The sequence below is a fragment of the Podarcis filfolensis genome (genome assembly GCF_964270895.1).
Source record: "Podarcis filfolensis genome assembly, chromosome: 6".
Lineage (NCBI taxonomy): Eukaryota > Metazoa > Chordata > Lepidosauria > Squamata > Lacertidae > Podarcis > Podarcis filfolensis.
This window is the reverse complement of record NC_139609.1, coordinates 37,768,457-37,783,388: the sequence shown is the minus strand read 5'-3', so window position 1 is coordinate 37,783,388 and position 14,932 is coordinate 37,768,457. Positions and strand designations below refer to the sequence as shown.

Sequence of the window (14,932 nt, the reverse complement as noted above, 5' to 3'; positions counted from 1 at the left end):
TCAACCTTCCCTTTTTTTGCGGGAAATTCCCTTATTCCAGTGCCGCTTCCCGCTGCTATCCTGGATTGTTAGATATCCTGTAGACTGTCCCCGGAACAGGTGAGGCTGCTGATCCCTTATTTTCAAATGTGAAAGTTGACAGCTATGATGGGGGAGCTGGGCTGAATCCTCCACTTGTTAGCTAGTTTATTGTTGTTGACCAAGGTCCTTGCATTGGAAGACAAGCGAAGGATTGGACACAACATGACAAGTCTCCCTCTGCACCAAAACACTGATAAATAAATTCACCCTATTCATTGTAAAAAAACAACAACCAAACCCTCCGAACGGTTATAAAAAGATTGAAGCAATAAAATTATTAGTAAAAACAGCAATTTAAAGCATTCAAATAATAATTAAAATAAGCGATAAGCTAAACAAATAATTAAAACACATGTAAAATATTCTACATATCTGAGTAGGCTTGTCTATACAAAAATGTTTTTAAAAGGCACCGAAAAGAGTACAGTGAAGGCATCTGCCTGATGTTAATAGGCAGGGAATTCTAAAGTGTAGGTGCTACCACACAAAATGATTTGTTTCTTATAAATGCAGAGCAAGTATTATGTAGCACCTGTAACAGTCCCAGTTCCACAGACTGAAGCGGTCCAGTGTAAATATATGGGATAAGGTGAAACCACTGGTAAACTGGTCCCAAGTTGTTAAGGGGTTTATATACTAATCGTATTGTCTTGAACTTGATCTGGTATCAGATTGGTAACTAGTGCAGGTCTCTGAGCACAGGCGTCACATGCTGACAGCGTCTTACTCCCGTAAGTAATCATCACTCAAATCAATCATTTTATTTGTATGCCTCCTTTCCGAACTTATAACCAAGCTCAAGGTGCCTTACAACTTTGTAGGAATTAAAGAACTACAAACGTAACAAAAGTAGTCATAAAGAAAACATCAAAAAGTACACAACCAAAGGTGGAACCATTTCCACATATAAAAATGTGATACAAAATAAAGATGCGAATAATTGACAGCAACAACTCCCACCCCCAACAAACAATACCCCGGCCCAAGATTCTGTTCAGCAACCTCTGCTTTTGTAGCTGGAGTCAGTCAGTGACCTGCCCTCCCAGGCCAGGTGGGAAAGGGCCTGCAAGGCAGGGAGCAGCTCTTCCAAGACTCACATCCAAATAGATTTGATTTTTATCCATTCTTTTATTAGACACAAATTTAAACATAAAACCTATCCTGTACTTGCTGCAAATTGTATGCATACATTTATTCATAATGATTATGTCCACAAAGTATTCTAAATTGAGCAAGGAATATGAATACATACCTCTTTCTAAATAAGGACCATTTTTTTTAAATGATGAGAAACTACACTAAATCATAAAGAACCACCTTATTTGTTCACCTTACTTACTAGTGTATCAGACCAGTCCTCAGGGTTCAGGGAGCAATACAAAGCATTCTGAGGAGTCAAGTGGGGAAACTATAGTATGAAGATCGTTCAAGAAGATGGACTTAACTACCAAAAATAAACACCGGTATGAACTTAAGGGGTGGGTGGGTGTCTCACCTTTGTGACTGCTGAACAGCGCTCTGATCATCTTGAATAACATGCTGAGTGGATGGAGTTACAGAAATACTTGATTTTACAGATCGAGACAATTCATAATTCAGATTCAAGTCAAAGGTCAGGGGAGTTCTCACACACGGGTTTACCTGTACTCTCCCCAGCTTTCGGCACTGTTAATAAAAAAGATACAGCATTCACTGGTATAGTGTTTCATGCTTTTCACTAAGGGCAGAAAGTTCCAGGGCAGCTTTATGGAATGGTTTGTTTGAAAGCAATGAGGGCTAGGGGAAAATGGTGTTTTAAGATGTTTACTTTTATACAGGGTGAGTGGGTAGTTAGCAGATAGGCCCTTCTTCAAGGACTCCCACCAAATGAGGTGTGTGTGTGTGTGGGGGGGGTTATAAGTGAAATTGAAACCCTGGTTGTGGAATGTACTACCAGATTGGTTTGCCTGGGCCTTAATGTTCCATTGCCACAATTTTATTATTTTCCTTTAGCGCTTAAATGTTATTCTTTGCTCTTTGTATTTTATCTGAATTTGGAGTTTGTTTGAACGCTGCTTCAAATTTTATTACTTTATATGAATGTTATTTTTAACCTGTTTGTTTTTTATTATGTAAACTTGGGCACAACTCCTACTGCAGAAGAATATAGATATGTACAAGTGTAAGCCTTCCTTGCATGATGTTATGATGTGGGTCTTCTGGAAAATGTTGAATTGGAAAACCAGGGCAATTTGCCTTGGAAAATTTTCAGTCTGCACTAGAAATTTTTCTGATGCCCTAGAGAGTGGCTTAATTTAGGTTGTTTACTTTACTTGTATGTAGCAAACAAAGCTAAAAACTTTGGAGGGGTTAAGGTTGCCTAATATTTTATTTGCAATTGTCATCCATCTGTTGTTTCCAGTAAACCTAGGAATCAGATTTTTTTCAATGGAAAAAGAAAGCGCTGGGAAATATTCTGCTCCACATCACTACACTCCATACCCCCTTTTTGTGACAGGGACACTGTATGTGCATAAAGGCATACAGATGTACAAATATACATGGAGTTCTAAGGGACCACATACAAGAGTTGCTCTTACAACTTTTCCCATGTAGAACCTGCATACTAGGGACTTAGTCTTGGAAACCTAATGAATAATCCATTCACTAGGGTATCCCTATCAATCAAAATGGAAAACTACATTATACGAAAAGCTAAAAGACTGGGGGTTTTGCCACAAGCACTGATAGCTGCAGGTTACGAGAAAGCCAGAGCAACAATTCGCCAACGAACCTGGGACGTAGAATTTCAGTGTCATGTGAGTGAGATGAATAAACACCCAGAAATCAAAGACAATGGGAGAGGTTTTACCCCAGCAATATATCTGTCAAAATTACAAATATCTAAATAGAGACGTTCGTTCACCCTTGCTAGATTCAATGCGCTGCCATCTGCCTTATTGCAGAGCAGATATGTGAGTAAACTGTTTGCAGAGTGAGTCTGCCCCTGTGGCCTGATAGAGGTAGAAACCGTCTCTCATGTCTTGCTACGATATCGTTTTTATGAGGATATACGCTCGGTCTTTATCACCCCTGTTATACAGAAAATTCCAAGTGGGTCTGAATGTCAGTGCTTAAAATCCCTGATAGAGGATAAAACCCTACTGGATCCCTGGATTCACTAGGGTTTGGTTGCAACTGACAGTTCTACCACAAGAAACATATTTCAAATATACACTTTTTGAAGACTGCATGTCTTCCAACCACTAGGTAATCCTAACCAAATTGGCTTCAATTTACTTATTTTTAATCTACAACACCATCTAAAATTAATCTCCAGCTTTGCTAATATAAATACTGTCATGTTTTTCATTGCTTCTGCTCTTTGCCTAACAAAGGCACTGTGTTTTGCTTAAGGTTAGAGGCAGGTCTGCATAACTGCTAGCTTTGGTGTTTCCAAAAGTAGGGGTCAAACATTTGCCACAGAATCTTGCATGTAGCCTGTGACCTGCAGCATCTAGCTGAGAGTTATTTAGTCAAGTTTGCAATATCCATTTTGGGACTTTGTCTAAATGCATACCGACATGAAGCCATTTTTGTTGTTGTTATTTTATTTGTTTTGTTTTCGTTTTAATTCTCTCTGCCTGTTCCCTACTACAGTACATAAGATCTAGCCTGGAGTTCAAGAGAACTTGAAAGCTTGTTCCCTATTCTACAACGGTTTGGTTGACCCTAATAAAGGTATTGCCCAACTTTAGATTTTGATATATTTCAAAACAAAGTCATAACTGTTCCTATGGCTTATATTATACGTACCTCAATTAGCTCATATTTGCTAAGTCTTTTCTTCTCATATTGCTTCATAACATCGAGTTTTACTAGTACTCTCTGGACCATGTTTATTCTTCATTCCCTAGGGCAAAGTTCTTTTTTCTAAAGAAAGAAAGAAAAGAAAGAAAGAAAGAAAGAAAGAAAGAAAGAAAGAAAGAAAGGGGAAAAGTAGCAAGAATGAATCTGCTGCTATTGCTTGGCAGAGATTGGGAGTGGTGCACAACCTTTGTAACTACGTAAAAATGTCATTCAGAGATGGGGAAAATAGGGACCAGAACAGGAAGTGTTTAAGCTTTTAAATAAATAAATATCTGTTTATGTTACATGTTTTCCTTTTTGCTCACAGTTGCATAGAAACTGTTTGATCTGCAGGATTGCTCTGAAAGTTTTTCCTTGTTCTATTCATGAATGGTTTGCTTAGAGGTAAGTCTGTGTTCACCGGGGGAATTACTCCTAAGTGCTCATAAGACTTCAGCCTTAAAACTGCTATTGCAGCCCTGCTCTGACTGGTCAAAGGAGCAGCAACACAACAAGAAGTGGGAAACAGCTAGATTGACCAATGTTTTGGCTTTTTAAAAATCTACACACTGTCTGCTATGAAAGTCACAGAGAAAATGGTGGCCTTCATTATGCAATGTAGGATACAAGGGATTTTATCTCTCCTGAAAAAGTAGTTACTGTAGTCAGTGGCGTAGCGTGGGTTGTCAGCACCCGGGGCAAGGCAAGTAATTTGCGCCCCCTAACCCGTGGATTTGCGCCCCCTAACCCGTGGATTTGCACCCCCTAACCCTAACCCCCAGATGTTGCGCCCGGTGCGGCCAGCCCCCCCTGCACCCCCCACGCTACGCCACTGACTGTAGTTGTTTTGTTAAATGTATATTCAAATACCAGAAATTTAATCTGCTTTTTTCCAGTTTTACTGAAAGCTTCCACCCCCCTTTTTTTAAGTAAGATTCTCTTACAGAATAACAGAAAGCTGCTATTTTTTATTCATATTCCTCTCGGAGTTCAGGATTTCATTGTATTTAGCAAAAAGAAAAGAAAGGCTGAATCAGTATGTTTTACACATCTTTCAATTAAAGTACAGTGGTACCTTGGGTTACAAATGCTTCAGGTTACAGACGCCGCTAACCCAGAAATAGCACCTCGGGTTAAGAACTTCAGGATGAGAACAGAAATTGTGCAGCAGTGGCGCGTCAGCGGGAGGCCCCATTAGCTAAAGTGGTACCTCAGGTTAAGAACAGTTTCAGGTTAAGAATGGACCTCCAGAACGAATTAAGTTCTTAACCCGAGGTACCACTGTAACCTATTTTGAAATAACACACAATTTTTTCCTGATAAGAGGAAAAGGTTTTCAACTGATATTACTAAAGAAAATGCTTAGATTTTAATATATTGTGGTACAGACTGAGAGATGAGTTTGAAAGAGATCACTCAACAATCCCATAAACTCAGTGACTCTTGACTGTAAATGAGCAGTGATTAGCAGGATTATAGAAACCAGTCTGATAAGATCTTCCCCCAATCCTATACAAACTGTCTCCATATACTGTAACTAAAGGTAAAGCGACCCCTGACCATTAGGTCCAGTCGTGGCCAGCTCTGGGGTTGCGGTGCTCATCTCACTTTATTGGCCGAGGGAGCCAGCGTACAGCTTCCGGGTCATGTGGCTAGCATGACAAAGCCGCTTCTGGCGAACCAGAGCAGCGCACGGAAACGCCATTTACCTTCCCGGCGGAGCAGTACCTATTTATCTACTTGCACTTTGGCGTGCTTTCGAACTGTTAGGGGGGCAGGAGCAGGGACCGAGCAACGGGAGCTCATCCCATCATGGGGATTCGAACCGCTGACCTTCTGATCGGCAAGTCCTAGGCTCTGTGGTTTAATCCACAGCATCACCCGCGTCCCATTGTAACTAAAGAGATTGCCAAATACAGGTGAAGAAACTAAATTATCTGGATATCCTTCTGGAAGATATGTGTTTCTTTTCGTTCCCCCTCTTTTCAGCTGCAGGTAATGTCACTGTGTGTGTGTCTCTGTGTGAAAGAGAACAAAAGACTTGGGCAGTCTTGAAACTGGACATGAAAAAGGTAGAGACTTGGCTTGCCATCTACTGTGAATCAAGTCGTACAGCATTAGAAATCTAGAACCTAGAAACCTAGAAATCTAATGGGGGAAGCAAGATATATTGCAATATATTATTGTTGTGAGACTTCCTTCTCATGCTAGATGTATACTGTACATATCAGTAAATAAAACTTACATCACAGAACCTTTACACTCTACAATGGCCTTCAGTCCAAGGCCACCAAACTCAAGGCTCGTGTTCAGAGGACGCCTGAAACCTCTCACTGCTTAATAATTAGGATACATGTAATAAAATGTTTAAACAGACTAAAGCTGCTTCCTAATACTTATTCTTGCTGCTAAGCCTGATGTTTCCCGTGATATAATACAAGTCGTTGTCCACTAGTCCATAGAATCTTTCAAAAAAAAAAAAGCAGATTAGCAAGGCCAGAGGTTCAAACCTAAAAGGAATCTGAAATTGGTTCTTTTTAATACCTACATCATTAAGAAACAGAAAGACTTCAAACAATCTCTGCTTTCTCAAGGTGATCTTCATTCCAGAGGCTCATAGGATTTGCGGACCAGATAACATGTTAGCCTCTTGGGCATCTATTCCAATTCCCCAGCGTGAGAAATTCCAGTAGTAGAGACTGGTGAAAAACAAGAACCAAAAAAGAAAAGAAAAAGAAAGTACCACAGCCAAGTATGTGAATGGAGTGAGATGCAAGGAGCCTAAGGCACTGAATTCTTCCTTGACTTTTAAGGACAGTCATTCATATGCAGAGTCAAGAAGGATTCCTTGAATCTCAAATTCCTTTGATCTTCAGTGCCTTGAGGCCAGGCCAAGATCAAAGGCCATGATGGCCTTGCAAGTTAGGAGAACATTCTCGGAAGAAAGGAAATGCCCCAGGAATCTATGGAGCAAGGTGCAACAGAATCAAGAGGGGATTCTTTACCTGCTGTGCCTCCATATAGGCCTTCTGTGACAAACCCCCAAGTGTTCTCTGAAGGTCGGATTCTAATAGAACCTCCCTACATCCATTATGTCATCATCATTTGTGACTAGCCCAGCTTCAGAAGAAGCACGCTTCCATTCTAACAAATAGCACATGACTAGAAATGAATAGGTTAGAAACTTTTTAACTTCCAGAGTTAATGTTGAATACATTACTTCCAGCAAATGAGCCACCATAGCTGCTAGAGGGCTGTGAAAATTTGTGTCCCAAGCTTTTTAGACCCACCTACCCATGTACTCAGGTGGCGCTGTGGGTAAAACCTCAGTGCCTAGGACTTGCCGATCGTATGGTCGGCGGTTCAAATCCCCGCAGCGGGGTGAGCTCCCGTCTTTCGGTCCCAGCTCCTGCCCACCTAGCAGTTCGAAAGCACCCCTAAGTGCAAGTAGATAAATAGGTACCGCTTTATAGCGGGAAGGTAAACGGCGTTTCCATGTGCTGCGCTGGTGCTGGCTCACCAGAGCAGCTTCGTCACGCTAGCCACGTGACCCGGAAGTGTCTCCGGACAGCGCTGGCCCCCGGCCTCTTAAGTGAGATGGGCGCACAACCCTAGAGTCGGACACGACTGGCCCGTACGGGCAGGGGTACCTTTACCTTTACCTTTACCCATGTACTATACAAAACCCAAGTGGTGCATTGGTTGCCAGATGTGAAATATATTGGCATTATTTTCAGCTCTTCTACCTCATTACAAAGCAGAAGTGATTACCGTATTTTTCTGTGTATAATACTCCCCTGTGTATAAGACGCCCCCTATTTTTTGGGACTCAAAATTAAGAAAATGCACTATGCATTATCCGTGTATAAGATGACCCCTTATTTTAAACTTCAAAAATTTAGGAAAAAACATAGTCTTATACATAGAAAAATATGGTATGTTTAGCAAGTGTTTTTTTTTTTTTTTTTTTACAAAGCTGATCTACAGCCTTTTCCATTGAGATAAATAGGGTGTTAATGCGTGCAGCTTGCCAGTAAATAATGTCTATAATAACACAGAACTAAACACATTCAGATACTACACACACACACACACACGTCTTTTTGTGAACAAAAAACCATGTACACTGTTAGGTTTAAAAATCACATTTGTTTATATTTTGCAGCTATTTACATATGTTTGAAAAGCATTCCAAGTTGCCGTTTCCAACATTAAAATCCCATTGCACCCTTCTGCCTTTCTGGTCACCATTTTAGAAACATGTTAAATCCTTCCCCTGACCCCAATATGCTCCAACATTCTTTCTAACCTACTAAAGGTATTTATTTTGTTAATGGAAGTAAGCAACAATAAAAACTTTACTATTAGGTGAATTGTTTTTCTCTGTCCACAACCACTACTGTGGGTAGAACATAGTAGAACACACACACACACACACACACACACACACACACACACACACACACAACACAATACCCTTCTTGTTAATCTGGTTTCGAAAATACATTCAAGTGGGTTAAATTTAACCATCAGAAAAGGCAGCAGACTCATGATTGCAACTGAAAGGAATTAAAATGTTGATTGATACACATTGCTCTGTGTGTGTGTGTGCGCGCGCACACGCGTAAGCATCTGCAACAAATGTGGTGAGGTTGCTATGCAACCGCTTGCCAAGGCCACAAGGGATGAGGGTAGGGGGAGGCCCATATAGCTCCTTACCAAGGGCAGAAGGGAGCCTAGGTACCACCTCTGCTTCCATGAGCAGAAGCAGCCCTTCCACTGACAGAAAGGCCTGGACCCAATTCAGCATTATAAGCAGCTACTGAAGTGCATAGCTGCCATAAAAAGGAAGAAGAAAGGAGGGGGGGTAATGTGCAAGAAGTGACCTGTACTCTTTCATTCTGTGTGTTTTATATTGGTCAGAGGTGAGACCAGATTCTTCTATGTTGTTTAGAGCTGGGCACAAAGGGCTGAGAACCTTTGCACTCCCCAGTTTACCCCAATTTTATAAGGGGGAAAAAGTTATCTGATAGCTACATTCCATTTCAGCTTTGTCTTAGAAACTGACGTTATTGCCACCTGTCTTGCTATGGCTTCCTCATCTTCTGTGCTGCTGTTTGATGTCCTTCTTAAGTTCTTATCCAATAAGACTGGATTTCATATCCTTGTTATTTACTGATGACACTTTCCTCATCCTCAGACCAGCTATCGATGTCCTATTCACACAGCAAAAATCACACTGAATCAAAAAGTCAGTTTCTCCATTTCCTCAAAGGTTGCACAGAGCTGGACTTTTCCATTTTGGATTGTCATGGCATCAGCTATATTCGTTGAGTGTTTGCAGAGACAGATTAATATCTAGTACAGTGGTGCCTCGCAAGACGAAATTAATTCGTTCCGTGAATTTTTTTGTCTAGCGAATTTTTCGTCTTGCGAAGCACGAAATCCCATAGGAATGCATTGAAAATCAATTAATGCATTCCTATGGTCAAAAAAAGTCCAAACAAAGCCAAATTTGGTACAACAAGAGTTTATTAAGTGCTCTTTAAAGTCATACATACTGTAAAGAGCATTTCAAAATTCAAACCCAGAATTTTTTTTTAAAAAACAGCAGAGTGGCCCAATGGTCACAGAAAATCATAAAAATGCAGAAAAAAACACAAGCTTCCAGATTCTTGCAAACCCCTCCCGAACACCAAGTCCTTGAATTCCAAACACCCCAACCCAAAATCCAAAACCCCCCAAAAAAGTTTTAAAAGCTTAACTTACCAAATGGCTGCAAAAGAAGTTTTGGAAAAGCTTCAAAAATCACCAAAGTCTTTAAAAACCTCAAAAAAGGCTACTATGTACACTGCGTTCTATGAGTTGCTCCTCAAAGTCAAGTCGCAACTGTATTAACGGTGTTAAGAAAAAGGAAACAAACTTGCAAGACGTTTTCGTCTTGCGAAGCAAGCCCATAGGGAAATTCGTCTTGCGAAGCAGCTCAAAAAACGGAAAACCCTTTCGTCTAGCGAGTTTTCCGTCTTGCGAGGCATTCGTCTTGCGGGGCACCACTGTAGTATGGAACACCAGTTGCAAGTATCCTCGTGGAAGAGAAGAGCAATGGTCGGTTTGAATAAAGAGTTGACTATCTAGAAACACCCTAGTAGAACCAAGGCTGGACAATTTTGATATGAATACTGCTGAAAACTTGTGCTGGTACAGATAATTAGAGAAAGTTGCCCTGACAAAATGCTTAACTTTTAATTCACTGTTTTCAAACCCTAAAAGATTAGAAACCTAGACAGCTTAGGGTATGGGTAGGCAAACTAAGACCCGGGGGCCGGATCCGGCCCAATCACCTTCTAAATCTGGCCTGTGGACGGTCCAGGAATCAGCGTGTTTTTACTTGAGTAGAATGTGTCCTTTTATTTAAAATGCATCTCTGGGTTATTTGTGGGGCCTGCCTGGTGTTTTTACATGAGTAGAATGTGTGCTTCTATTTAAAGTGCATCTCTGGGTTATTTGTGGGGCATAGGAATTTGTTCACTTTTTTTTATACATTCCGGCCCCCCACAAGGTATGCCTGCTGAAAAAGTTTGCTGAACCCTGGCTTAGGGCATGCTATAAATGCAATATTGTGCATTCCAGGGCTGCAGCATGTAATCAGCTTTCATTACTTTTGGGAGGCAATCTCTAGAGATGTACTGGCATAAGATTTGGTTTATTTACAAATACACAGGTTGAGCATAGATGGAAAAACAGCTCAAACACTCAACAGACAACCAGAGCCCACCATATCAAATCTAGGATTCATACAGAACCCCAACTCATCTTATTTCCTCTTACTTAAACTGCAGTCTGTTTTTTGTTCTCCTTCAGACAGAGATAAGCTGCCCCCATCCCTAGCTTGCCTTCTTAGTTCCCACTGAGACAGGTTGCTGGGATATCAATGCTATCAACATCCTTTTGATAAACTTAAGCGAATGGCCAGGTGTTACCCCAGAAAGGAACTCACACTTCACAGAAATCTGATAGGAAACCCGTAACTTAAAATTACCTTAGAACCAGGCTTCAAGGAGGTGGGAGGGGTTAGGAGAAAGGAGGCAGATTTTTTTTTTAAAGAGCTGTGGGTTTTCCTACACTGACTCATACAGAGTAGAAGTTTCTTAAACTAGAAACAATATGCTGTTCTCAAATTATTGGTAATGTAGGTCACCAACTGCTTCTCTTCCCCCCTCTCAGTTGATTCATGCAGCAGTGAATTCTGAATAAGATACATTAGGGAAGAAGGAAAGTTTTATTCTGCAAATATTAGTAATGAAATCAAGTTAAGCGTGGAACTGGGGCACATGGCCTGATGGAGAATAAGGTAAATCTATCAATATCTTCAAGATAATTGATAAGCCTGAACTATGTGGGGTTGTTTTCCAAATCTTTGTTAGCAGGGTTAAACTACAGTGTATCACAGCTTTTTTTGACTATGCTGATAATAGGTGGGTGTACATATTTTCCACAGCAGTTAAAAATTATTAGCATTTGACTGTTATAAAATTTCAGAGCATGCAATGTTAAGATGTTTTGTGCTTAGCTGGTATAATAGAGATGGTCTTGATCTTCCCATAGGAACCAGTTCTTCCTGTTTGACAGTTCTTCCCCTTTTTCTATCACCTGCTTCTGTTAAGATACTGCTTTTATTCTTTCCCTTGCTTTATTACACATCTACACTAGAGTTCTTTAGGATATATACCCCTCCCCTGACAGATGTGGTGAAGCACGTACTAGTGTTGAAGCATTCTATTTTAAGATTAAATATTATTTAGATAAAGGTTACGTGCCCTCTTGCTGTCCCTAGCTATCAGAGATGGTTCCTGTTCTTGTTACCTATCCTGTAGGTAACCTTGTAAATCACTGTTCCTATTTTGTCCCTGGCTTAGCTTATTGGGGATGCCTTGCTTTTTTTCAGGGTTCTGCTCTTCCAACCGGGTTCTCTGCAAGCGAGATCTCTTGTGCAGAGTGTTAGCAGGACTGTTTGCGTCCCTAATCACACATCAGAGAAACATGTGTATCTACAGATGTAGCTTCAGAAGCAAGATATCTAGGGATCTTTTATCCAGAGTCATTGCACGTCACTGGGGACACTGCACTGCAACTTTAAATCTCTTTAATTAAATGGGGGAAGTCAACAAGGAACACTGAATCCCCATTTCAAAGTTCCAAGAGAAAACCTGCATTTAATTACAGCACTAAAACAGCATTTGAGAGTAGGATAGTTTTATGTCCTCACTCCTGAATTACAAAATTCAGTGTGTACGGAATAATAAAGTGGTTCAAGTAAAATTGTACAAAGACTACCCAAACCTAGGCTGCCTAGAGAGCAGCTTACGTTTAACTGCTTGCTATGATAAAAACAGGAATAGAGGTAGGGAATCTTACTGTTGCAGTTGCACCTCCTAATAGCTGGTACAGCAGGATTAGAGGTGAGATGGACACCAACGCTAGAGACAGGATGAACTTTACACTAAGTTTATTGGTTTATTAAAGGGGTGCATAAGGAAATACTGGTATTTTCACTAGGGTCTTAAAGGTGCATGTTACTGCCTCCCTTCTCCTGATGTTCACCAGACAAACAAGACAGTGGGTATTAATATTTAGCCCTCATCTTTCTTTGGAAACCCTCACACCTCCCTCATCGACTCCCTTCTCCTGAAACTCCTCCAGCTGTAAAATCTCAACTGTCTGAAAGCGCCCGTCAATACTTATGAAAACGACCTTTCATGGTGTACTATGGTAAGGTCAAACCTACATTTAACTTGGAATCCAAAGAAATGAACCAAAGAACCACTCAACTGCTTCTACAATACCAAAGGAGTTTGGGAATGGGATGATGGGTTTGCGGGGAGGTAGAAGTTAAGCCTTAAGTCGCTGTTTCCACCCCAGCCTTGTTGTTGACCTTGTTGATGTGGTCCAAAGGAAAGCAGAGCAATACATTTGGCACCAGCTGGGCTGCAGGAGTTGCTGGAAGGAGATTTGCAAGGTGCCATCCAACTCTCTTAGGGACTCTGTTCCAGATTTGTGTAGGGTTTACTCCTTAGCCTTATCTTATCCTGAAGATATGCTGCAAGGTCTCTCCTAGATGGGCTACCTTCCCATCTGCCCTTCACTTCTCTCTACAACATGTGCAAAAAAGCCTTCTTGACCATTGGACCCACTATTTGTCTCATCCACTCAATCTGCTGGAGCCAGTCTTCACTTGCAAAGGAAGTTCTTAACTTACCGAGGGTCTGAGGCCCATCAACTACTCTCACCTGGTTTAGCCAGCCAGTCAAAGTCATTCCTGGGGTGTGGTGACATGCTGACAGCTTCTAGGAGCCACAGGTGAAAGCTGAGTGCAGAGTGGGGACCAAAGGTGGACAAACTACCCCAGAAAGGTACGTCCCCCACCAGAGGTACTACTAGTGCTATTTTTCTAGAAAAAGAGGTGCTGGAACCAGTGCTTTTTCTGGGGGTACTCAAGGGCATGCAGTACCAGCACTTTTTTCCCTGGAAGAAAAGCACTGGCTGGAACTCACCATGAAAGCCTTCCTTGTTCTCTTATAATGGCAATGGTGCCCACCTGAAAGGTGCTGAACTGAGTTCTGGTGAGTTCTGGCTGGGGAAAAAATCCCTGGGTACCCTGCCCTAACACACCATCCACCCCAGGTTTCATATTTTCATATACAGTATTCTTCATTCATGTATCCCAATGTTACCTCCTGAGGTTATCTTAAAATAGAAACATCCTTATATAACTATTGTCCAGCAGGATAATATAAGGCACAAATGAATATTCACTGTACTTAGAAGGTGTCACAAGGCCTAACCTACATTCAGTGTACTTTTGTTAATGAAGTTTTGTTAACAATTTTGTACTAATTATAGAGGTTGCAGAAATTTATTTCCTATGCCAATTTCACCGCTTCCAGTTGAATGGGTCTTTGTTCAACATTCTGTCATTAATGTTTTATGGCATTATTTTTCTTTACTCTTTAGGAAATAGAAAAAGCCCATAATTTATTTTCCTTTGTTTTTATGCACTGCTTTTTTTTTGCAGATGACATCGTTAGAATGATGGTTACAGCTAACGTTTTAGTGGTGTTATACATACTCTTCTGCAAAATATGCCAAGTCGTCCTTTCTCACCATTGTTCAGCAGTTACAGAGCAAGTTAAGTATTATGTCTTCTAAGACACTGGGAGATAATGAATTTGTGAAATCTAGAAATTTATATCAGCTGCCGTGTTTCCTATATGCAAGCCTTCAATGGAGCCAGCGTAGGATTTGGCTACTTGGCAATATAGCAGATAGAGTCAGTCAAATCTCAGTTCAGATATCGGTCTGAGTGGTTTCGGTAAAGTGGCCAGGCTAACTGAGTGTACCTGACACTCAGTGAAAGGTCTCAGTGAAACGGATAAAAATCCTTTGTCAAATTAAACATCCAAGTTACAAAGCTTATAGACCCCTAACACTTATATTTGTGCAAATGTGGAGATTTGCTCACAGTGCACTCAACCTTTTGAGCCAATACTGGTTATTAACTTGGGTTGCATATGGACGTACCTACCCACAGGGACCAGTGTGGGTTTTTCTGCTGTAGCCATGCTCTGCTTCCCCCTCCTCTCTGGTATTAACACATCTACCTTTACCCAGGCTTTTAGTTTTCCTTAAAAATATGTGTATCTGGTTTTTCTTTCTTGGCCAATTTGAATTGTTGTTGTTTTTGTTTTTTTTAAAGTGAAACATTGCTCCAGGAAGAAGTGGGGAAGTGGCTTTGAGACTGGTTGGGCTTGTCATAACTGGCAATCTTTCTGTGCAGCTGCTTCTGGAAACAGAGTTGTGTACAAACTATACCTGTAAAGCACATTCGAAACACATTCTTTTCTTCAATGAATCATGGGCACTGTACTTCTCCCATGCCCCACAGAATTCCAATTCCCAGTAAACCTTAGCAAACGATAGTGCCCAGAATTATTTGAGGGAAAGAATGTGGTTCAAATGTGATATA

The 14,932-nt window shown here is 40.9% G+C and overlaps 1 protein-coding gene across 4 annotated transcripts in view; it reads right to left on the bottom strand.

Annotated features, from left to right (window-relative positions):
- The window catches only part of LOC310765740 (uncharacterized protein C1orf141 homolog), a 45,600-nt gene that overhangs the window by 16,921 nt on the left and 13,747 nt on the right, over window positions 1-14,932 (bottom strand). Inside the window, exons 4-7 of one of the 4 annotated variants that reach the window (XM_083621160.1) lie at window positions 8,629-8,744; window positions 6,458-6,608; window positions 3,877-3,993; window positions 1,577-1,746 (exon numbers count right to left, since the gene is read on the bottom strand). In XM_083621160.1, the coding sequence (XP_083477286.1) occupies window positions 1,577-1,746; window positions 3,877-3,957 (251 nt within the window). In that variant the 5' untranslated portion in view covers window positions 3,958-3,993; window positions 6,458-6,608; window positions 8,629-8,744. Of the gene's footprint in view, window positions 1-1,576; window positions 1,747-3,876; window positions 4,040-6,457; window positions 6,609-6,914; window positions 6,984-8,628; window positions 8,745-14,932 lie in introns of those variants that run through there. The other 3 variants (XM_083621159.1, XM_083621161.1, XM_083621158.1) reach the window with 3 other exon arrangements.